At 33.4% G+C, this 23,598-nt stretch overlaps 1 protein-coding gene across 1 annotated transcript in view; it reads left to right on the top strand.

Annotated features, from left to right (window-relative positions):
* CXXC4 (CXXC finger protein 4) overlaps positions 1–22,506 on the top strand; it is a 26,061-nt gene extending 3,555 nt beyond the window's left edge. Inside the window, 2 exon segments of the mRNA XM_021709770.1 lie at positions 1–585; positions 21,111–22,506. The exon segment at positions 1–585 is cut by the window's left edge and continues 255 nt beyond it. Of these exon segments, the coding sequence (XP_021565445.1) occupies positions 1–585; positions 21,111–21,155 (630 nt within the window). The 3' untranslated portion in view covers positions 21,156–22,506.
* The last annotated feature ends 1,092 nt before the right edge of the window (positions 22,507–23,598 follow it).

Genomic DNA, 23,598 nt, shown 5'->3' on the forward strand with positions numbered 1-23,598 from the left:
GGCGGCGGCGGCGGCGGCGGCAGCAGGACCAGCATGCACCACCGAAACGACTCCCAGCGGCTGGGGAAAGCTGGCTGTCCGCCAGAGCCGTCGTTGCAAATGGCAAATACTAATTTCCTCTCCACCTTATCCCCTGAACACTGCAGACCTTTGGCGGGGGAATGCATGAACAAGCTCAAATGCGGCGCTGCTGAAGCAGAGATAATGAATCTCCCCGAGCGCGTGGGGACTTTTTCCGCTATCCCGGCTTTAGGGGGCATCTCATTACCTCCAGGGGTCATCGTCATGACAGCCCTTCACTCCCCCGCAGCAGCCTCAGCAGCCGTCACAGACAGTGCGTTTCAAATTGCCAATCTGGCAGACTGCCCGCAGAATCATTCCTCCTCCTCCTCGTCCTCCTCAGGGGGAGCTGGCGGAGCCAACCCTGCCAAGAAGAAGAGGAAAAGGTGTGGGGTCTGCGTGCCCTGCAAGAGGCTCATCAACTGTGGCGTGTGCAGCAGTTGCAGGAACCGCAAAACGGGACACCAGATCTGCAAATTTAGAAAATGTGAAGAGCTAAAGAAAAAACCTGGCACTTCGCTAGAGGTCAGAGGAGATGATTTCTTGTTTCCCAGTCTCCCCCCTTCCCTCCTCACTCCCTCTCCCCTTCAGGGCTTCTTATCTGGCTTCAAGATGCAGTACCCCTTCTCTGAAGCTTCATTCAGGTTGTAAGATAGTTGTAGGTGGTTTGCGGAAGGCACGGCCTCTCCACCACCCGCCCCAGCTGCACTTCACGTGGCACCGCCCTTCTAATAGGGAGGGTACCCTTCTTTTTTTATCTCTGGGGGAAAAAATAATGTAATTGGTTTGAATAACCAGAGGTTTTACGTTTAATGTGTTTAATATTTTCCCTTGGTGGTTTAAAATGCCCCTCCACCTTATTTTTAAAAAGGGAGGGGGGCATTTCTGCCTAAAGGATTGGACACATTACATGTGTTACTGGCTAAGAGAGACTTATTCGTGGCCCAGTTATCACAGTGAGGACACAGCTTGTGGCACACAGGCCTATGTTCTTATTCAAAACAAAAAACACACAACAATAATCATTGAAGCTGAAATACCTGGATTCAAAAGGGGATTTTCTGCCCTCATCTAGAATAGTGTTTCTCCTCATCAGGACAGAATATTTGTTTCCTATTATATTTTCTGGATATCTGATATTTTTGCGAAAGTGGAAATAGTGTAGAAAGCTGATTTCTACCTGCAAATTTGAGGATTTGTGACTTAGAATAAAGGAATACAATTAAGTAGTTAATTTCAGGTCAGGTGATGGTGATTTTGTTTACAAGTTATTTTTGCTTAGTTCAGATATAAATATTTTCTAAAACTCAGTTACAAAAAATGTATTTCCCTTGAGCTCTGCATTTGACAAAGTAACCATTTTAGAGTTGCAAAATTGTTCTATGAACCAAGCACAGTTTGGTTGATCCCTTATATGGTCAATAATAATTTATTTTACCTATATATCCTTCAAAATTGATATTGTACAGATGATCACTAAAGTAATTGTTAAATTAAGCTTTTAATTATGTTAAATACAGAAATTGATGTGTTGGATGAAAATTTCATGTGGTGTTGTAATCAAAACAAAAAGGAAAATATGAAAAATCACAGGTGAATGGTTCTGGTGGTATATTAAGCAAAGAAATAGAGGCAAATAATCATAGTCACTTGATACAATTTACAGAATAGATAGCTACATATGCATGGATCCATGGCACTGTAGGTGCTGAATTTAGCATTTGGGAACATGCTGTGGGGCTCAATTGCAGGGTGAGAGTGGCTCTAACAACTTATCACCAGAAGGGTACTGTGTACATTCTTTTTAAAATTGTGAGCATTACTTAGAAGAGTTTTATCTATGAAGAACTGGAAAGTGGTCTTTAAAAGAATAAAGATAAGAGTTAAAGAACCTTCTCACAGGTTTGAACACAAAGATCTATCTATCTATATCGACAGATAGATTTATAACTTTTATTAGTATAAATCAAAGCAGATAGCACTTTGAGATTCCAAAACTATCAGAATTGTTTGATATCATTAATGATTATGATCAGTTTCTTCAAAACATTGCATTTATTCCTCTTTAACTGTACTCCAGGGTTTTTTTGGGGGGAGTGGGTAACTTTTTAAGCAAAGATAATCGCGACTGTAATGTAGGTTCATGTATTTTCTTAGATGGCAAAATTAGCTTTTGAATTCTTTTTTCTCCATTTGTTATAACTTTTCTAGGTCTCTAAATACCATGGGACATTAAAATTCAGTTTATGCTGATAGTTCCTGTTAATGCCCAATTGATAAGGACTATAGTACATGGCTTGTATTTTTCCTCTTGCAAAGTAGTATCTAGAATTATAGATATGGTTCTGCTATGAGGCCACATCTTTATCTAGGCCCATAGCACTACTTGCCCAATTTAAGTTATGTAGTGGATGAGATCCCTGAGTAATTCTGATTTATTAGTAAAGAACTACTCTGGAGGAGCTTGATATGAGTACCAGTAGGTTTGATGCACATGCTTTATGCTGATGTATCAGTCTTAAGTGATTTCATAAGTTTCCTTTTTTTTTTTTTTTTTTTTTATCTCTTGATGGTTTTCCAAGCTTGTTGTGATGTGTCAATTCCTTAGGCTTTTGATTACAAAATCCTATACAATTACCTTTTCTTCTCTTTGAAAATCCTTGTGCACAAAAGTTCTGTTGGTCTTCACAAGGTATAGCATGTAGAGGAGAGGAAGCAAATTTCTTTCTCTGCAGAATGTTCAAGATGTTCTCCTAACTACAGACTCCTTTCTATCAGAGCATGGGTTGTGTTTCAAGACTAAGGTTGTTAGTGGGATGCTATTTGACTGAAAGAAAGAAAAAACATTGAAAATTCTATCTAGGTCATTAAGAAAGGCAACAGCAGTGTGACTGCCTTAAACTCGTGCAAATACACACCGATGGTTGTAGAAAACCAGCTGGGCACATGTCAGAGTGACAGGGCTTACATGACTGAACCAAAGCTGGAACAGGGATTGCTGGGAGGTGAATAGCCCCCCTGCTGACCTGGCTTTCTCTCTAATTTAGTCCATCCTTATCTGAGGTAATGTTTTAGAGATTAGTTGGACTTCTGGCTGAAGGTACTGATTTGGGGACTCATTATGGATATCACCTGTGAGTTTCAGTTCTCAACTCCATAGCTAATGTTTGCTGACTTTACATTATGGACACCAATTAACATCTGGATTCTAACTATAACATATATTCTTATTTATCACTTCAGTCCTCATGTGCTATGCTTCCCTTTGACTTATTTTCATCCCAAAGACTGGGGCCTAATCAGATTTGTTTCAGAATGAGTAAACTGAAATTAAGGCAGATTCACATGGATGTGTTGGGATTCTTGCCCACATTTTTCCAAAGTCTCCCTACTAGCATCCCTTTTTAAAACTGCTTTAGTGATTTCCTTTTTAAAACGGATTTAGTGATTTTTCTGCTTATTCTCACTTTAAGAGCATCTAATGCCCTAGAAATATGTTTATAAAATCACTTTTTGATAATATTAAATATGATAATGCACATAAAACATTAAGTTTTTCTATGATATTATATACTGTATATTTGCATATGCCACTGTTCATTTAGTCAATTACTCTATCAAAAAATAGCCACTAATTGTTCAAAGCAATTAGTACAAATGCTGAATGACTCTTTTGTGACAAAACCTATTTTAAGAACTTGTGTCCTAAAATGACCAATACCAAGTTCCTATATATTTTAAGAAACGTGTGCTTATATAGGAGTTCCTTATAATAATATGTTACATAATAACACTTTGTCTCTTGTAAAGGTAATCCTTCAGTTTTTATATTCACAGCAGTTACGCTTCGCTTCTGATGCTAAGATCTTACTTTAAAAATATCACAATCTGATATGATTCAAAGAATAAAGTTGTCCCATGGGCAACCCCAGCCTTTTAGTCCCTGAACATTGTTCAGGTGACATGATTGATCTCTGTGGGACAGCATTAGAGACCACAGAGATCTGGTTTCTTTCCCATTAGTTGATTTATGGAATTACATTAGTAAGCTGTGCCTCAGGAGGTTTCCCTGCCCCCACTCTTGCTTTCTGTGAAGCAAGTTAAACTCTGCCACCACCTAGGCTTTCAGGCAGCTGGAGAAAAGACTGGAGAGGGAAGGTTATGATGAATACACTGAGAAACTTGAAAATCAGAAAAATTTTTTAAAAGATAATTTTGCTTTTTAAAAAATGATCCTTCCTTTTTGTTTCTGTTAAAAATCAGCTGCTAAATGTACAATAATTTTTTCACAAATTAGATTGAGCTACTAAGGAGTTTGGTGGAAACCATCCACTCAAATACAGTCTCAAAGTTGATAACTTGCTTCAGAAGAGTGTTTAGGGGAAGAGATACATATTGTAGATGCTGTAAAATTCGAAGAGCCCAACAAATGTAGAACTCCAGACAAACCACTGTCTGAAATTTGCCTCTTGAGGAAATTCACTTGTAGACTATACATAAAATAGGTATGTCACTCAGACTAAGAGCCTCTAGAGTTAAATAATGAAATAAATCCATAATTGAGCATGTTATATATTTCTGAAGTTTGTTGACTTAAAAAAAGATCTGTAGATAAAATATGTGTTTCATATTTTGGGTTGAAAAATCCACCAGTTTGTCATTTTATGTCATAATTTAAAAATAAGTTTTCAATTGTTAGTCTCAAGAATTAAAAACTTGCCAGTAGAAAAATATACTTTTTGTTTTAATCTAAAAATGCTAATATATAATTGAGTATAAAAAGGAAAGAGGACATTTTTCAATACAATTCAAGCAAAATGATAGTGCATTAACACTAGATTGTAACATAGAAATAATATAGGAAAATGTTATAAATTTTATAAATAATGAGAAAAAAGTTCAGAAAAGTTTAACTTTGTCCAGAGCCACAAAACAGATTTGTGACAAGGCATTGACCTGTAATTCAAGTCTAATGAGATTCTTTTTCTATCATTAGACTTAATATAAGAGAGTTTAAGTTGTCTTCATATACTTCAAAATGTCATACTTTATACAGTGAATACATATAATTTTATCTATAAATTTAAAAAGTTCTGAAAGGCATACATATTTAATAATTCCTAAATGAAAGCAGTATATTCACCTATCCAAATATCATTAAAATTCTAAGCAATATTTTAGATGGCAATTAGAAATAGTAGAAAAAACAGCAATTAAAAGTCATTCATAAATTTTACTATGAGGAATGTTTGAAATTTAACCGCCATCAAACAAAATACAAGCATTCAGAAAGCCAATAAAAATAAATAACAATAAACTTTAGACTTCAATTTAATCAAATCAGGTAAAAATATTTTGAATTTTTTATAAGTGCATCTAGTGATGGAAACAATACAAGTTCTGGGACTTTTAAAGTTTTTAGTGAATTGATTACTGAAGTATTGCTGCATATTTTAGTCTTAGCCATCTATTTTTCTGGATGAATGATTAAGTTGTTAATTAGATATGTAGATAGTTAAATATAGAACAATTTCATAACAGCTTGTAAGACCGAAAATGGAAAGGTGTGTAAAATGAATGAACTTCTGATCTATAGTTGTTCTACTTGGAACATTGTTTACCAGATTCCAGATTGAAGATCCATGTTGAGGTGGAAACATTGTTGGACTATTATAGATACAAAGTATATTTTTGGATACAAAGTTAAACATTAAACTATTTAGGCATTTCCCAGGAACAGGTTGGAAGTATGTTTATTTTTTTTTTTTAATCTTTTAAAGTTATTGGTGCTCTTAGTATTTACAGCTCAACCTCAATGGATCAGCTTGTCTGTATATGCAGAAAACAATCCACTTTAATTTTGCTTTGAAAAGCTTAACAAAATATCCTACTCTTTAATAAATGTAATATGAGTGAATATGCTTCAATTTCTTATATTTTACTCACATTATACAAAATACTAAAAACAAACTTTTGCATTTGTGTATAGAAACCTCTAGTTAAAATAATAGACTACATTCAGTATATGTTTAAAGGCACTGTAAATACAACAATTGGAGAAAGGACTATTCTTTTAGTTTTTCTCATAATCCTAGCTTAGTTTTTAAGAATAAAGAGTGAGCAAGAAATACATAGTAAAGTCTTTAAATTTTATTAGTAATGTGCTTTTTAGTCACTGAGTTGAATGTCAGATGATCTTGGCTGGGAAAGTAGAGCAATCTAGAAAACATCATTTTTTGGTAATCAGTGTAAATATTGAGGATTTAGTACATGCATAATTTTGTTCCTTCATTTGTTCTTCCGTGTTTCTGCCTGTTCTTAACATACTTTTAAAGCTAGCATTATGTTATTATTCTTAGGAGTTTCAAAATATTAGAGAGGGAGAAAAGGGTGATATTATTCTTGAATCATATCTTGTTTCATCTCATGCAAACACCTGTCCTGAAATTGAATTATTCTGCAGGATAATCGAAAAACCTCCCTCCATTCAGCATCATATGTTTTCTGTTGTTTATTGAGTTATGTTGCACCATACTTCAGATGCGACAGCCATTTAATAATGTTGAAGACTTAGCTCTGCAGGGGCTGAAAGGATCCCAGCAGGCTTGTTAACTTCTACTCTAAAACATTATGAGAAATATTTTTTCCTCCGTGAAACTTCTGGGCTTTCTCCTAATTTATTTTAAGAGCATAAGCTTCCATAGCTAGGTAGGGATGGAGTCTGCTGAATTTTTTTCCTTGATTTTCTCTCTTTTTGTTTAATTTCAATAGCTTTAGGGGGCACACATGATTTTTGGTTACATGGATGCATTGTTTAGTGGCCAAGAAGTCTGGGTTTTAAGTGTACCCCCACTTGTGCAAATTTACCTGAAAGGTGATTTTTTTTCTTTCCTACACCCCCTTCCCACCCTCCCTCTTCTGAGTTTTCAATGTTATTATGTCATTTCATAAGCCTTTGTAGTTCCTTAGTTTAACTTTATATATATATATGTGTGCATATATATATATATATATATTTTTTTTTTTTTTAAACCTATTTCACATTCCATCTCTTATCATTGGCAAAGCAAACAATTACTTTTTAAAGCAATTCAAGCTGGGCTCGGTGGCTCAACCTGTAATCCCGCACCTTTGGGAGACTGAGGTGAGTAGATTGCCAGAGCCCGCAGGTTTGAGACCCGCCTGGGCAGCAAGACCTCATCTCTACAATAAATCAAAAAATCAGCCGGGCGTGGTAGCACATGCCTGTAATTCCGGCTACCTGGAAGGCTGAGGCGGAAGGATCACCGGAGCCCAGCAGGTCGAGGCTGCGGTGGCCGGGAGCGGCCACTGCACTCCAGTCTGGGCAACAGAGTGAGACTCCAACTCCAAAAAAAAAAAAAAAAGTAATTCATACACAAGGAGTGTTATTTGGCTGATATAAAACCAGATATAAATTACATTCAGAAATACATGAAGAATCTCCTGACTTTTCATCTCTTTTCAATTAAAAATTATATATGGGCCATATATATGTCTATAGAAGGGGAAGAGTCATACACATTTCTGTGTATGACATTGGGAAAAGAATCACTACTATCAAGTAATCTAACTTGTGAACAATGTTAGGTATATCAGCATAATGTGTCAGAGCTTTATATCCTCATTGGTAAGATGGGGTAATTTTAGTCTACTGTACAAATATTAAATACTGTTTGCTTAATAGTTCTTTGCAAGGCCAGGCATTGTGGTTTACACCTGTAATACCAGCACTTTGGGAGACTGAGCCAGAAGGCCTACTTGAGGCCAAGGGTTTGAGACCAGTCTGGGCAGCACAGTGAGATCTCATCTCTACAAAAAAAATTTTTTTTAAATAGCTGGGTGTGGTGGTGCATGCCTGTAATCTCAGCTACTTGGGAGGCTGAGGTGGAAGGACTGCCTGAGCCAAGAGTTGGATGCTGAGCTGAACCTTGATGCTGACACTGCACTGCAGCCTAGGCAATAGAGTGAGACCCCTGACTCAAAAAAAATTTTAAGTTGTGGTCTTTACAACCATTGTATGTTAATGTTCTTTGCAAACTAAAAGATGTTATACAGTTTCTCACTCCTATTTTAAGATCATAGAAAAAAGTAGAAAATATGGCCAACATGTTTACAGATAATTCAACACACCAACAGGTTACTTACAGTTTTCAGAAATTAAACCACAGGTAGACTGTTTTGTGACATGTGTGTTCCAAATGTTTGTTTCAATTATCCTATTTGGCAAATATATTTGTTAGGTTTACTTGCAAAGAGGTAAACGTGATAAACAGGTTTTCTTTTTCCTATACCTGCAACTGTCAAATGCTCTAGGAAACTGACCAAATTATGTTGTGAGATCAGTCAACAGGGTAAGCCAATTTGGATCATTTTGTGCTCTTTTCCTTCCTTAACCTAGGCACACTATCACTATTAATTTGAATATCTTTTAATTAGCACGTATGTATGTTTCATGTTACTAACCAAATACTTTTATTTGGTTACTATTTTTTTTTTTTTTTTTGAGTTGGAGTCTCACTCTGTCACCGAGACTGGAGTGCAGTGGCCGCTCCCGGCCACCGCAGCCTCGACCTGCTGGGCTCCGGTGATCCTTCCGCCTCAGCCTTCCAAGTAGCTGGAACTACAGGTGCGCTCTACCATGCCTGGCTAATTTTTGATTTATTGTAGAGATGAGGTCTCGCCAAGTTGCCCAGGTGGGTCTCGAACCCGAGGGCTCCACTCACCTCAGCCTCCCAAGCGCAGGATTACAGACTGAGCCACCGAGCCCGGCTACTATTTTCTTTCTTTGGGCAGACGTGAAGTTATTCTAAATGTGAATTGGTGAGTTCAAGTGACTCATTGTAAGAAAGAAATCTTAGTTGGAAAATATATTTAACAGATATTGGACATTGAACATGTTTAACAAATTTGAAAAATTTGAATCTATTAATACAGTTAGGAAATAAAACAGGGAGATATGCATTTTGAGATTAAAAAGTAAAAAGTATACAGTAATTAAAAAATGAAAACAGTATTTGTAAAGTGAAGACAATTATTAAGCAAGCAGTGATAGGAAAAGTTTGTATTTTTTCTGTGAAAAAAATAGTGATAAACCCTAAAAGATTTGTAATACTGTCCAAGAAAGATTAAAAACAAAAGAAGAAGAATTATTTAAGCCAAGATGCAATGCTATATTTAAAAAAACACAGACAAAAACAAAAAACTTTGACAAGGTGGGATAGGAATGTTTGCTTTGCTTTGATAGTTATAAAAGTTTTGCAGAGAATGGTAAATATAAAGAAAGGGAAGATAATTTTTTATGATGACTCAATACTTTTAGTTTGAGAATCAAAACTGAGGCTCAAGTGGAATGGAGTGGCAGATGAATTAGAGATAAGGAAAAACAGATTGTGTTATAGCTGATGTTATTATTTTTACTTATGACTTTGAAACATTTGGTAGAATAATTCCCAAGTGTAACTAAAAGAGAATATTTCCAAGATGGATGAAAAATGGTGTCCCATTTGTGTCTTTTTTGCATTAAAATTTATATTTTAGAAAACATTCCTGAGAAAGTAAAGTGTCAGACTATGGGGAAAATGGTGCTGAAAGTGCTATTTCTTTTTTTGCACAAAGATTTAAAAATATGAAATACACACACACACACACACACACACACACACACACACACGAAACACCACCACCAAACCACAAGTGGATGATTGATACTAGCAAAAGTATAGAAAGGCTAGAGACCACATAGGATGAGAAGAGAAAGTGACATATGTCTATAGAAGGGGAAGAGTCATACACATTTCTGTATATTTCAGCAAATCTAGCAAATTTCAAACACGCTATATTTTCTCTAACACTTTACAGGGTAAAAAAAAAAGCGATTAAATACATTTTTAAAAAATAGAAGACTGTGTAAATTTAGTTATGTGAAAATGGTGAGAATTAATGATGGTGAATCAGTGTTAGAAAAATAACTGTTGGAGAATGACTTCTCTATTGACAACACTCTTTTATGTGTTAAATGAGATAAGTGCTGATTTTAATGAATTCAAGAATAAGCAAAAAGATAAAATTATCAATTATGTGTAGACAGTTAAGAAGCAAGAAGATGTAGAATCTTCTATTGTACATCAAATACTTTGTGTCCATGAAAAACAAAACAGAGAATGCTGGCTTGTTTCCATCCCCAAAGAAATATATTGGATCTTCTCTGTAAAGCTACTATGTGTAGCATTAAATTCATTAGGAAGAAGCTTTTTTTGTTTTTTTGTTTTTTCCATGTGATTTTTTTTCACGTGAATTTGATTTTGGATAGTGGAGATGTGTTTTTCAAACTGCAGGTACATTAGTGGTCCATGAATCCAATGTTTTGGCTTACTACCATGATTTTTTTTTTTTTGAGTTGGAGTCTCACTCTGTCGCCCCGACTGGAGTGCAGTAGCCACTCCCGGCCACCACAGCCTCGACCTGCTAGGCTCCAGTGATCCTTCTGCCTCAGCCTTCCAAGTAGCCGGAATTACAGGCATGAATTACCACGCCCGCCTGATTTTTTGATTTATTGTAGAGATGAGGTCTTGCTGCCCAGGCGGGTCTCGAACCCGCGGGCTCAGGCAATCCACTCACCTCAGCCTCCCAAAGGCGCGGGATTACAGGCTGAGCCACCGAGCCCAGCTTGATCTTTAGAAAGTAGAATAGAATAGAATGGAGCAGGAAATACATGAGTTCATCACATGTAGTAAGAGCAAGTATTGTTAAACTTTTGCTTCAGTTATGTATGTTTACATAAATGTATGTGCATGCATATACTGGGACTACTAGGTAAAATGTATTTGTAACTGTTGGTTGCAGTCAAGTTTGAAAAGCACTAGTCTAGCAACAGCAACAACACTGTTGAACAATCCTGTAGGGAGGAAAGACATTTTATTTGAACATTGTTATCAAGATAAAGAGTAAAATTTAAATGTATTTCTACAAATAGTGTGCCTTTACTTCTTCCAGGCAGGTCTATACCTATTCTGTATCTTCATGAATACATAATATTGCTAAGCAAATAGTAAGCCCTTGATAAATTTGGATATATATACGTGTGTGTGTGTGTGTGAGTGACACACACACACACACACACACACACACACACACACACACACACACATACCCTAGCTTAAGAAACCCAAACTTTTCTTTATTCCTGTCTTTTTTCAATACCCATGTAATCATCTAACTCTAGGTTTCCCTATCTATATTTTTAATTCCCAGTTTCAGAAATGAACATTTTTAAGCAATCTCACATGTATTACTTCAAGGCATATTTTACAGATTACTATAAATCTTTTGTTTTTTGTTTTTAACCTGAATAAGAAAAAAAAGACTATATTGGAAGAAATAAGGAAGGAAGGAAAAAGGGAAGGAAGAAAGGAAATGCCGGCTGGCTACAGGATTGCTACAGATTTAAAAGAAATTAGAGAAGAGTCTATGGCAGAAAGGATAGTCATTCTTAAGGATTGTTTTCTTGAGTCTGTTTCAAATAGGAAATTAGTAGTAACAGTTAATGTCTTAAAATTTATGGAACAATGTCATGGGTCTGGGTTTAGGCCCACTAGAACCACTCAGTATTTTCTCTTTTCTTTTACCATAGTGGAAAAACTAGTTTCAGAGAAATGTCCTTTTAAAAAAAAGTTCTCTTTCAGAGTAATTATCAAGTCTGTAATTAGATTCACAGAAAGGCTAAGATGGGAAAACTAATGCTCATAATTAATAACGGTGTTTAGAAAGATAGAGGCTAATTGTTCAAAATATCAGGGTACTTTTTAAGTGGTAGCAAGGAGAATTTTCTAAAAAATACAGAATTGCCCATATAGAAAAATCTCCAGAAGAATAAAATGATGAAGATAATATTGATCACTACATCTTATAAACCCTATGCCTGGAAAAAAGTTAGACTTATTAATGCTAGTTAGTTAATTATGTGAATGTGACTATATTTTGCAGATTATATTGAAGTACATGATCTGGGTGGTACACATGATACAGAAAACGATGTAGTTCATGAAAACTTCCTGAGGAAAACTTAGAATCTAAAAATTTGATGACTTGCCCTGGCACAAGCTATGCTGATGTTATGCAGTGGGAGAATGATTAATAGTGTATATCTTCTTAATGAGAGTAGATGAACCATAGTATATTTCTAAACAGCTAAGAAACATGTAAAAACTTGATACATGCAAATAATTGTTGACTATATACTTTGAAATTGTATTATATGAAAAGAGAATTAAAGAGAATGACCAAAAAGTCAAAGTCAGAGTGATTATAAGTTTGAGCATTCAGTGTGATGGCAATTGTAGTAGAAAGAAGGAAGAAGGAAAGAAGGAAGAAGGAAGAAGGCCGGAGGGAGAGAGGAAGGGAGGCACTCCAAAAGCTACATGTTATTCTAAGAAATATAGTTTTAACCAAGGTACTTTATTTTGATGGTAATATCTAAATGACTGAAATGTTCAGAGTGAATGTGTTCTAAATTCCTTTCAGTAGTTCATGGACATAAAACACGCTGTGATGTTTAGACTGGGTCTATTTAGTTGGCTGGATATTTATCATAACAGATTTTGAACCAAATGAAGTTCAGTGATTATATCTAAAATGCTACTCTACTTAACCTAAGAGAAACATTTTTATTAAATGTTTTTTACTTCTATATAATATTAAAAATATTTCCCAAATTCTCAGATCTATAGTAATCAGAGAGAAACACTATAATTTGAATTATTTATGGATGCTAGGTGTTAGTATTGTAATCTATTTTAATATGAATGAGAGGCTGCCCAAATTATAGCTTTGATAGGGTAACATTACCTTTTAATATATTTTTAAGTGACCTCCCCTTTTCTCACAATTTGTATAAATATTTCTAATTCTCTTGAATTAAAAAAGTGATGAAATTGATACAGTTCACTGATTAATGAAAATTTTCAAAATTGTTCAACAGCTTGGTCAGGAAAAGACTGCTAGTTCTTTTTCAATTACCAATGCTGTCACCTAGAAGTATTTTTACATCAACAGGAATTAATAGAGTAACCTTGAATTGAATTATTGAACTTTCATACACACACATATATATCCATATAAATACATATATATTCAGATTATATAACATATATTAGTATGTGTATACATTTGCAAATGAAATATAAACATGAACATATATGAATAAAATAAATTATTTCACTCATTCTTGACAGTATATCAATTTTATTAATATAATTTTTGCTTTTTAATCTCAATTTTACTTTTTATTCCCTTTCACACTCCTTCTTACACATAAGCCTAAATATATCATATGATATTGTTTTTGAAAAACACCTTTTTAAATTTGTGAATCATTGAAAGATTTTCCTCTTTCTACATACCATGGTACCATCATATTATAGTTCATATTTATATATCCAGGAACATTTTAATCACTAAGTTTCTCTAAATTTATACTAAATTTATTTATTTATTGGGATTATATGGTTTGAGGTATTTTTACCAAATTTGCTTGAACTATAATTATATATGACATTAATCAAGAGAATTGCCTAAATAAAATAGTTACATTAGATACTTGGGCCAAAAGTTGGTGCCTTTTTTTGGTCACTTCTGGACCAGTGTGAAACTGATGTTAAACTGTTATGTTCCTTCCCACCAACCCGTTCCTACCTCATGCACATATTCTTCTTTGGTCCGTTGTTTTCCTGACGGCTCTACCACCATATGAACTTGACTTAGTGCCTTTACAGCATAATGTATAAGCTCATCTTTCCACTTACAAAAACTATCTCAGTTTACCTTCTGAAGTCACACTGTCACAGTCTAAAATTATGCTATCACAGTAATGTGATGGTGAAGGTGGTGCTAGGCAGACAGGCAGGGAAAGTGAAGGAAGAAACCTCATTCTTGAGGCAGAAAGAGTAGCAGGAGCAGCTGCCAACAGAGAATCAATATTAATGAAAAGGTCCTCTCTAGTTCTTTACCATTCATCAGAGAAATCCTGACCACAAATGTCAACTTGGAAACCAAAAAAGTGGAATTTTTTTAAATAATTATATTTAATGTCTCCAAAAAATTAGCTCACAGTCATCTAGTTACTTATCTGTGGTTTCTTCCCTTTAGAGGAGGGGTTTAACTAAAATTCCAGTTAGTGGTAATATTGATAGTTGTTTCTAACTTACATCTGGATAATTGTCAAAATAGATGTGATTATACCAGACATATATTTACACGATAAATAAATTTGAATTATGAGAAAAATTAATATATCACAGATATGATACAGGTATATTACAACATGACAGAAGAAAAAATAAGTTAGATGTAATTTAAAAAGTGGGGATAGTGTATATTCATTCACCCAACTATTTTGAAATTGAAATAATTATTAATTCACATAAAGTTATTTTTGTTTATAAGAAATTATTGCACTATGTTGTTATACCTTATCACAAATTAATAGTCTCCTCATACCCACTAACCTGGACTATGATTTTTAAATATATTATTTATAAATAGAATATAGAAAATTCTTCTAAAAATATTTTATGGAAGCACTCATTCTTGCTAGGTATCATTTTTTACCCTAATTATTAATTATTGAGAGATTTGTATCAATGTTTATTAACTTGTATTATTGTGTTTGTTCACACTCACAATATTGTGTACATAATACAATTTCCCATTTCTCCAAGTAGGTTTTCATATTGTTAGTGGGAAGAAACACAAACACCTATATATAACTTGATGTTTAAGCATTCTTTGTGAATCAAATCAGAAAAATTGCAGTTTTTTACTATCAGAAATTCTTTTGCTTTTGTTCATCCCAAAATTCCCAGAGTTTGAAAATTTTATATGAAGTCACAAAAAACAACAATGTATGAGTGGATAGCTAAAGGCCAAAAATTAGATCTATTATTATCTTTTTGTCATATTTATTCACATGGTTTCTTTTGCAAAACTTCAGTGATTCATGAAAGTCTTTAAATTCTGGTTATAGAAATGTAGACTTGAATACAGTGAGGGCTTCCAATTTCAAGGACTTAGATGCCCAGGAGTCTAAGAAACTTATTTTTGCTTTTTTAATCTTAATTTTACTTTTGATTCTCTTTCGCTCTCCCTCTTACACATAAAGTTAAAATATGGTATAATATTGTTTTTGAAAAACACCTTTTAAATTTGTGGATCATTGAAATATCTTCCTCTTTCTATTTATCATGTTATCATCATATGATAGTTTACTTCTATGTACCCAAGACATTTTAATCACTAAATTACTTATTTATATTACACTAAGCTTAATGATTTGTTGAAATGATATGGTTTGAAATTTTTGTCAAATTTAATTGAAGTATAATTATATACAACATTAATCAAGAAACTTGTCTAATGTAGTTATGTTAGTTACTTGTGCCAAAAGTTGATGCTTTTTTGATCACTTCTGAACCAATGAGAATCATGGTTAATCTGTCATGTTCCTTCCCACCAACCTGCTACCACCCCATACACGCATTCTCCTTTGTTCAGTTGTTTTCCTGACTTTTCTCACAGCGAAAACTACATTTCAAAAGGCTATACAAGAGGTTGTATTGGCTAACTGCAGTTCAAAATTGCCTTAATTTTTACTGGAAAACAAGCATACTTCATATCACTACATGAGAATCATGCAATGATTTTACGATTTATGTTTCTTTAATTGATAATAAATGAGAAAAAAGAAATTATTTTTGATCAGTGTATGAATAATGGTACTCCAAAATACTGACTTCTACTTGGAAACCATTGCATTAGAGCCATTCTGTTTCCCAGTAGAATTCTGAAAGCCTAAGTGAGTCACTGAAATTTTTGAATTTGCAAATATATGATATTGGAAAAACTTAGAGATTTCTAATTTTGTAATCATTATCTCAATTTTAAATTGTATGCATTCTGAGATAAATTTTAGCATCAAGTGTTATATTGTTAATTTTCTCTTTGAAACCTCAGGTCTAACTTTATTAAAAGTGATTAGTTTTAAGTGGAGTTTTGTAAATACTGCTGCATTTTACACATTTGTACCTCTATATGAATGACCAGCCCATGAATCTTCATATGTACAGTGTTATAGATGCCCCATTTTCAGCTTTTAGGAGCTGAATTTTTCTTAGACTTAACATATTTCTAACAAGAATATATACATTCATCCTTTACCTGAAGATACCACCTTCCACATGACTGCCTAGTGGCTATCAAAAAAAAAGGGAAATGTTCAAATTCTTAAGCTGGAAGCTTTTGGTATGCTGAATTATTTTAGGTTGTTTATTTCTTCATTGCTGATTTAATAAAAATCAAGATGAAATATATATCTGCCAGAGATATTAATAACTTTTGTATTTATAAATTAACTTATTGTTAGTTTTAAAAAGTTGAATAGCTTTGGGGTGGTACATATAGTTTTGGTCTGAGCTTTAAGTGTATCCACCACCCCACCTGTGCACATTGTACCCGATAGGTGATTTTTTGACTCCCCTCACCTCCTGCCTCTCCCTTCTGAGTCTCCAGTGTCCATTATACCATTCTCTATGTCTTTGCATTATCCTTAATTTAGTTCTCGCTTATTAGTGAGAACTTGTAGTGTTTAGTTTTCTGTTCCTGAGTTAGTTCACTTAGAATGATATTCTTAAATTCCATACAAGTTGCTGCAAAAGACATTATTTCATTCTTTTTGATAGCTGAATAGTATTCCACATTTTTATTATCCACTGATTGACTGACGGGCATTTAGGTTGATTCCACATCTTTGCAACTCTTACTTGCTCTGCGATGAATGTGCAGTTGCAGGTGTCTTTTAATATAATGTCCTTTGTTCCTTTGGGTAGATACCTATTGGTGAGATTGCTGGATCAAATGGTAGATCTGCTTTTAGTTGTTTGAGAAATCTTCATACAGCTTTCATAGAAGTACTAATTTACACCTCCACCGTTCATGTATAAGTGTTCCCTTTTCTTTATATCTACGCCTGCTTTATTGTTTTTTTTATTTTTTAATAATGGCCGTCTTGCCTGTATTTATTTTTTTAAAGTAACTATAAAATGTACTTGAGCTTAGATTATATCTATCATTCTTTTACTCATGAAAATTACCTTGCTTTTAAAAGTTACCTAGAGGAGAAACAAAAGATATTTCTTTAAACCTCAAGATCATTTCAAATCTTGCTGGTATTAGGATAAATTCTCTGAAACACCATGCTTTATAGTGGTGCCGGAAAGAGAACTGGGCCTGCAGATTTCTCCCCAGGCCTCCTGGGAGAAAGGCTGCTGTTTGTCAGTGTTTGCACCTGCATGAACAGTGAAGGCTTCCTTAAACAATGCTGATCAGCTCTATTCTATTCTTTACCTCCCTGCCCCCTTCTCTTCCAGGGGAATCTGGCTTTCCTGTCACTCAGGATAAAGATCCCCTACAAGCATCACTGAGATGCAGAAAGTCAATGTAATCTCATCAAGAGTGTGATTCCCCAGCTGGGACTTTGAATTTATATAACCCAAAAGTAGCAGGTCAGGGTATTATCTCCTACATTGGTGTGTTGAACCTCTGCACCATTTAAAATAGAAGTTCTCTTACAAATAACATCTCATTAGTTGACAGATTTAGAAAAGATGTATCCCCAAATTAGTACAAACTTAATTCGAAACTGGTAATTTAAGCCAGTATTTTATCCATGAAAGTAGTCTTGCTTCACTCAGGTGAAAAGAACTCATTCCAGGCCAAGTAAATTTTCAGTGAGTCTGATGAAAAATTGGGCAGAAGATTACATATATATCTGTTTTGTGTGACCTATGGGGCACTAAAAAGTTTTGTTACCTTTTTAGCCCTGAAGTAAAACTGCTAGAGAAATCTTACTACAAGTTTCTGCTGTATGCCTTGATTATTTAACTAATAAACCAGTGATTTTACTAATTTCTCTCACGTATTTTATTTTAGGCAACTTTGCAACTAATCACTTTTAGCCTTCATGACCTCAAGGATCTTAATACAAGAAATAATTTTTTAAAGATGCTTCTCTGCTTACCTTCTCATTTCCCCTGAAACAAAATTTTCATATTTTTATATCCAGAGATGCACATTAGTCTCAATGAATGTATAGTAAAATCACAACGCACAGTAATATCACAAAATAGCACTGTGATTATTTTGACAGATCATGCTAGAGTAGAAAACCTGTGCTCTGTTTTTCTGTTTGCATTGTTTAATTAATTTTTTAGTGCTAGCAAGCATTGAGAAGTGACTATCTTTCTTCAGTGAGTTTTGACTTTAGGTAGCATTTTAAAAGCTTGATTTTTCTAAATATTGTAAGTAAAATTGAGTAGCTGAAAGGGGCACAAGAAGAGCAAAAAAACTGGAAAAGAGATTTTAAAGTATATCTAAGACATAAGGACTTCATCTCATTAAAAAAAAATGTACTCCATATATTTTTGTTGTTTATCTTCGTCAACATATATGTTTATCAAGATACAAGATTACATAAGTATATATTTATAATCCTGTTTCCAGTTGGCATCTGAAAGTAAGTTGGCATCTCTATGTCATACATATACACATAAATGTGAATATATATGCACATGTTTATTTTTCATATGAGAATCTGTAACCATAGATCTATAACTACATGAGTATGCTTGGATCTGACTTATCTCGTTAGAAATGACTACATTTATATAAGTGTGCATACTTATATAAAATTTATTCTTAGTTGGCATCAGCCAGCAAGTTAGCATCTGGTATAAACTTTTAAGTTTTCATTTACTGCTTAGTGTATGTATATGTATATGTGTACAAAGCACAAATATTAGAGTATGTGATATATCGCTTTCATAGAGTTATTTTAATCATAATTAAATAAATGTTATCAATATATGTAATTATTACAATTGTCATTCAAAAGTTAATTTTAGAAAGTAGTAAAGGGGCTTTTCTCACAAGCTAAATTAAATTATGTGGATTCAGGTATGCATAGTGAGCTGGAAAGAAGAAAACCTATTAAACCATCAGAAGTAAAGAGTGTAAGATAAGATCAGTATGACTTTTATGAGAACAGTGGAACTTTTTGTTTGTGCTTTGGGAAAACATAAGTTAAAATTTTTTTGTGTATATGTATTTGAAAGTTAGATTAGGCAAATTGTAGTGTATCAATGATTCATTCTTTATATAGACATTTGAAATTTATTGTATTGGTTGTGAGGACAGTTTTTTAAAAAATATATTTTTTAGTGCAAATAGTGAAAAGATTTGTGCAGATAATGAAAAGCAGTTTTGCTTTTCAAAGTCGTTATTTTATTCATTTAAATTTGTAATCAACCAATATGCTTTATTATTTTTAGATGGCATTATTACAACAAGACAATGTCAACCAAATAACTCATGTGTGAGAGAGTAAATAAAAGCTAACCATAATTATTAGAGTGTTTGTAGTACAATTTTAATGTATTTCTTAAAATATGAAATTCAAATGCTATTAACATTGTTTTAAGATGTTTTTCACAAGGGGTGATGTGTATGTATGTGTGTGTTCCTGTGTTTTTGTATACCTACTAAGTATATTGGCAATATGCATTTAACATACCAATTTAAGTACTTATTTATCCTTAAAAGCCATTTTACAACCTACACAGGCATATTGGACTCGTCTTAGGAATAAAATAAACTATTTTAATTTGCCTCGATAGGAAAATTTATTCTTAGTTTGTTGTTTCTTACATACCTTCACTGTGTATTCATATGATTATTCTGGGTATAACATTAGAATACATGCAATAGAATAAGATGAGGCATTTTCAAAAGGATATGACAACAATGATTATTGGATGTTATTATGCAGAGAAAAATTTAAGCTTAACTATTATTTACCTAACAACAACAAAAAAAGACCTCATAGTAACTATAAGCCTTTTATTAAAGATGTTGCTTATACTTTTGATGCTAGTTTGTTACTTCTTTGGAAACCCATTTGTAGTATTATTATGGTGCAAAAGTATAGTTATGCTCCATTGAGTATCATTGGTTAGTATCAGTTTGCTATATATTTGTTGAAAATGCAAACCCATTTAAAAATAGTTATATATTTTGTCAGTACAGTTTTCATTAGATTATATATAGAAATACATTTAGCATTTGCTAATAAGTGATAGATAATAAGTGATAGAGCATTTGGTAATAAGTGATAGATAATAAGTGATAGAGGTAATATTGATGTGATATTTGTTTTTATTTTTATTTTGGCATGAAAGAAACTCCAGAATAAAGAAATTATTTCACTGAATTCTGAACACCAGCTTTACATATAATGTGTATGTGTGTATATATATACACACACACACACACATACATACATGGTAATTTTTAATATTTTGGTTGCATTTCTGTTAGTGTGACTGGAAGCAGAGTAATTCAATTGTCATTTTAATTGCATGCAGTGCTTCTATGTCTTACATTAAAGACTATGTTCATAGCTGATGACGTCTTTTGAAATATAAAAACAAACAAATGAAGATCTATCATTAAAAATGATTAATGTAGAAAACTAACCAGCAAAAGTGAATCCTTTCCTTTTTCATGATGTGATTGTGTCGTGTGTATGTTATCCTGACACTACGATAATCCACTCAAAATGATGTAGGCATCCTGTAAGGCAGATATAGATTTTAAGTACATGTGCTGACTGACCTTCCTAATATTGGTTAAGAGCTTGAATCTTCCTTTTGTTCTGATTGCTATCCATGTTTTAGGCAGTATTGCCTACATTTTAAAAAGCAATGTGTTTTAATCATTGCATTCAGTAACTTAGCATAAAATTCAATATTCTAATTTTTGTAATGTTCTAAGGTTGAACTTTTTTTATTAAACGTTGAAATATACAAGTCATTATGTCGTATATTGCTAACTAAAAATATTGCTGAAATGTAAAGGAGAAAACTCTAATTTTATGTTGGCATAGAAAGAAAGCTTAACTTCTTTTCTTGCTCTTTTTTTTATAGAGAACACCTGTTCCCAGTGCCGAAGCATTCCGATGGTTCTTTTAAAGCAGTAGTATATCTTATTTTCAAGGCATTTGGAAATGAAGGGCAAACTAATGTCTTGTTTTAAGAAACTGCTTAGTCCACCACTGAAGAAAATATCCAGAAATTATTTTCATTTTACGAATGGGGGTTTCTTCAAAAAAAAAAAAAAAAAGAGGAAAATAAAAGAAAAAAGACATAAAAATATTGTGGAAGCTTGGGAAATTGGCCAGTCTATTTACTTTCAAAACACTGATTTTTTTCTTTGATGTAATTTAGCTCTACTAGTGAAGTTGTTGTCTATTTTGAAAGTGGCTGTAAAAAATAAGTTTGGGTAAACCCCTGCTGTAAAATCATGTATCTTTGCAAAGTACATATCTATACTTCATTTTCAAATATATGTGTTTCAGTACTGTAAACTGTACAGATAGCAGCTTGTATTTTGTGTGTTTAGACACAAGGAGACAATCATGTCTGAGCATCTATAGAGATTAACAGTTTGTACACAACAGTATGGTTCTGCAAGTTAAATCTGGAGCAATAAATTTTAGCTTTAAATATTTTTTGCCAGTTGTTTCTAGAAGCAGCAACAGCACTGGCACCATTTTGCCATGCATCTTTCCGTAGAGACTTGATACCAAGTTTTAAAAGACTAAAAGATTTTGATGCATCCAGCAATTACCTTCAGTTGTATTATTATAAGAAGGGAAGATGTTATGAAAGTTTCAATTAATCTTTTGAGCACTATATTAGAGTAGTGGTTATGCACTTGCATTGCTTACAAATGAGCTGTACAGAAGGGTATACCTCCCAAATACTTAGTGTAGTTGAGTTGTCTTGGGTTGCACTGTTAAGGCGGAGTACTCAGAGTAGTTGGAAAATGCAAAATCAGTTGTATTTTTTTAAACAGTGTTTTCCAGGCTAAAGAATAAATTATCATATCTTAGGGGAAAACTACATGACTGGCTTTTTATTTTCCAGTCCAACATGGGCTGTATACATTTTTTTTTTCTATGTTCGTGCTTTTCTTATTTTTGGTAGGAAAAATAAACAGTACCCAAATGTTTTAATTTCATGTGTGATACTAAATGGGTAGTTTTGTTTTAACACTTGAATATGTTGAGGCCTTCTGCCTTGAGGCATGGCTGGGTATATTTTTTATTTAAGAAGAATTAAATACATTCACAAAAGTGAGGTGTTTTATCTCTGTTTATCTTCTTTTCTCATAGCCTCCCAGTTGGACCAGGGGTCTTCCCCTAATTCCTCAGTGGAATGCTCTATTGTCACTCGATGCTTTCATCCTGAGAAAGCAGGGCCACAGTCTGTGGAATTTCATAAATGCAAGAGAACTATCCCCTCCCCCGCCCCCCCTACATACACACGAAATCTAATGCTTGACAGAACCTGTGCTACCTTTTCATGTAAGATTTTTTTTAAAATCACAGTCAGGTTTCTTAAGACTGTCCCATTATGACAAATATTAACTGTAACTTTTTGTTCTTTATCCACTAACCAGGTGTCTTAGTACACTACATTCATTAGCCTGCTGAAAAAAGAGCAAAATAGATCATGAGATAAAAGACAAAGTGAGAAAAGAAAGAGTGATTGAACAGTGAAAAGGGCTGTAGAGCCTATGAAAGACTAGCAACTTTTTAAAAATTTAGTGGTAGTTTTGAACAGAAAATGATATACAGAAAATAAAATTTTAAAAGCAAAAGGAGCACTTCATTATTAGAGTCCTGGGGGGAGGGGTGAATAAAGCATGTACAAATGCCAATGTGAAAAATAAGTGTGATTTAACTTGCCTAGAGTATGAATACATGGTCTACAGTTATGGTCAAAAAGCCCTTCTGAGAAAAACTCATTATGTATCACACCTGTCCATGTTTAGATATGAGAATTAAATAATAGCAAGCTAAAACATTCTTTATACAGTATTAATTTTGAGATAGCTTTCTTCTTGATGTATATTCCTTTGAGGGTATCTAGTTAGAATTTCTATTTTTGCTGTGGGACCAATGAGAGCTCCACGAGTTCTTTCTTGTTCCATTTTTATTTTATTTTACTTTATTTTTTGTTTAACAATTTGCTAATTAATTACAAGTAAGCAAAAACTTACTTTCACACTTGAATGATAAACTTGCCCTGCTTCTTGGAAAAAATGATTGTTATTACAGAAGTAAACTAAACTTCTATTCAGGCTATTTTAGGCATACAATAACATGAAGATCTCATAGCAATGTACTGAGAGTCTAAAATACATTCTAGTATTGCATGTATTGATATGTTTTTGTTTGTTTGCTTTTTAAAAAGAATTAATGAATCTGTTATTGTAAAATGTGGTGTTTTACATGTTCATCTTTTTTTTAATGAGAGAAAATTTGTTAATTATGAAATGGGAAAGTGTTTTTATTATCTTATGTTTATATTCTTAATACTGTTCTTTTACACTGCCCACTTTTCAATG

The sequence above is a fragment of the Carlito syrichta genome, unplaced genomic scaffold (genome assembly GCF_000164805.1).
Source record: "Carlito syrichta isolate Samal-C Ts95f unplaced genomic scaffold, Tarsius_syrichta-2.0.1 Scaffold281592, whole genome shotgun sequence".
In the NCBI taxonomy this organism is placed as follows: Eukaryota; Metazoa; Chordata; class Mammalia; order Primates; family Tarsiidae; genus Carlito; species Carlito syrichta.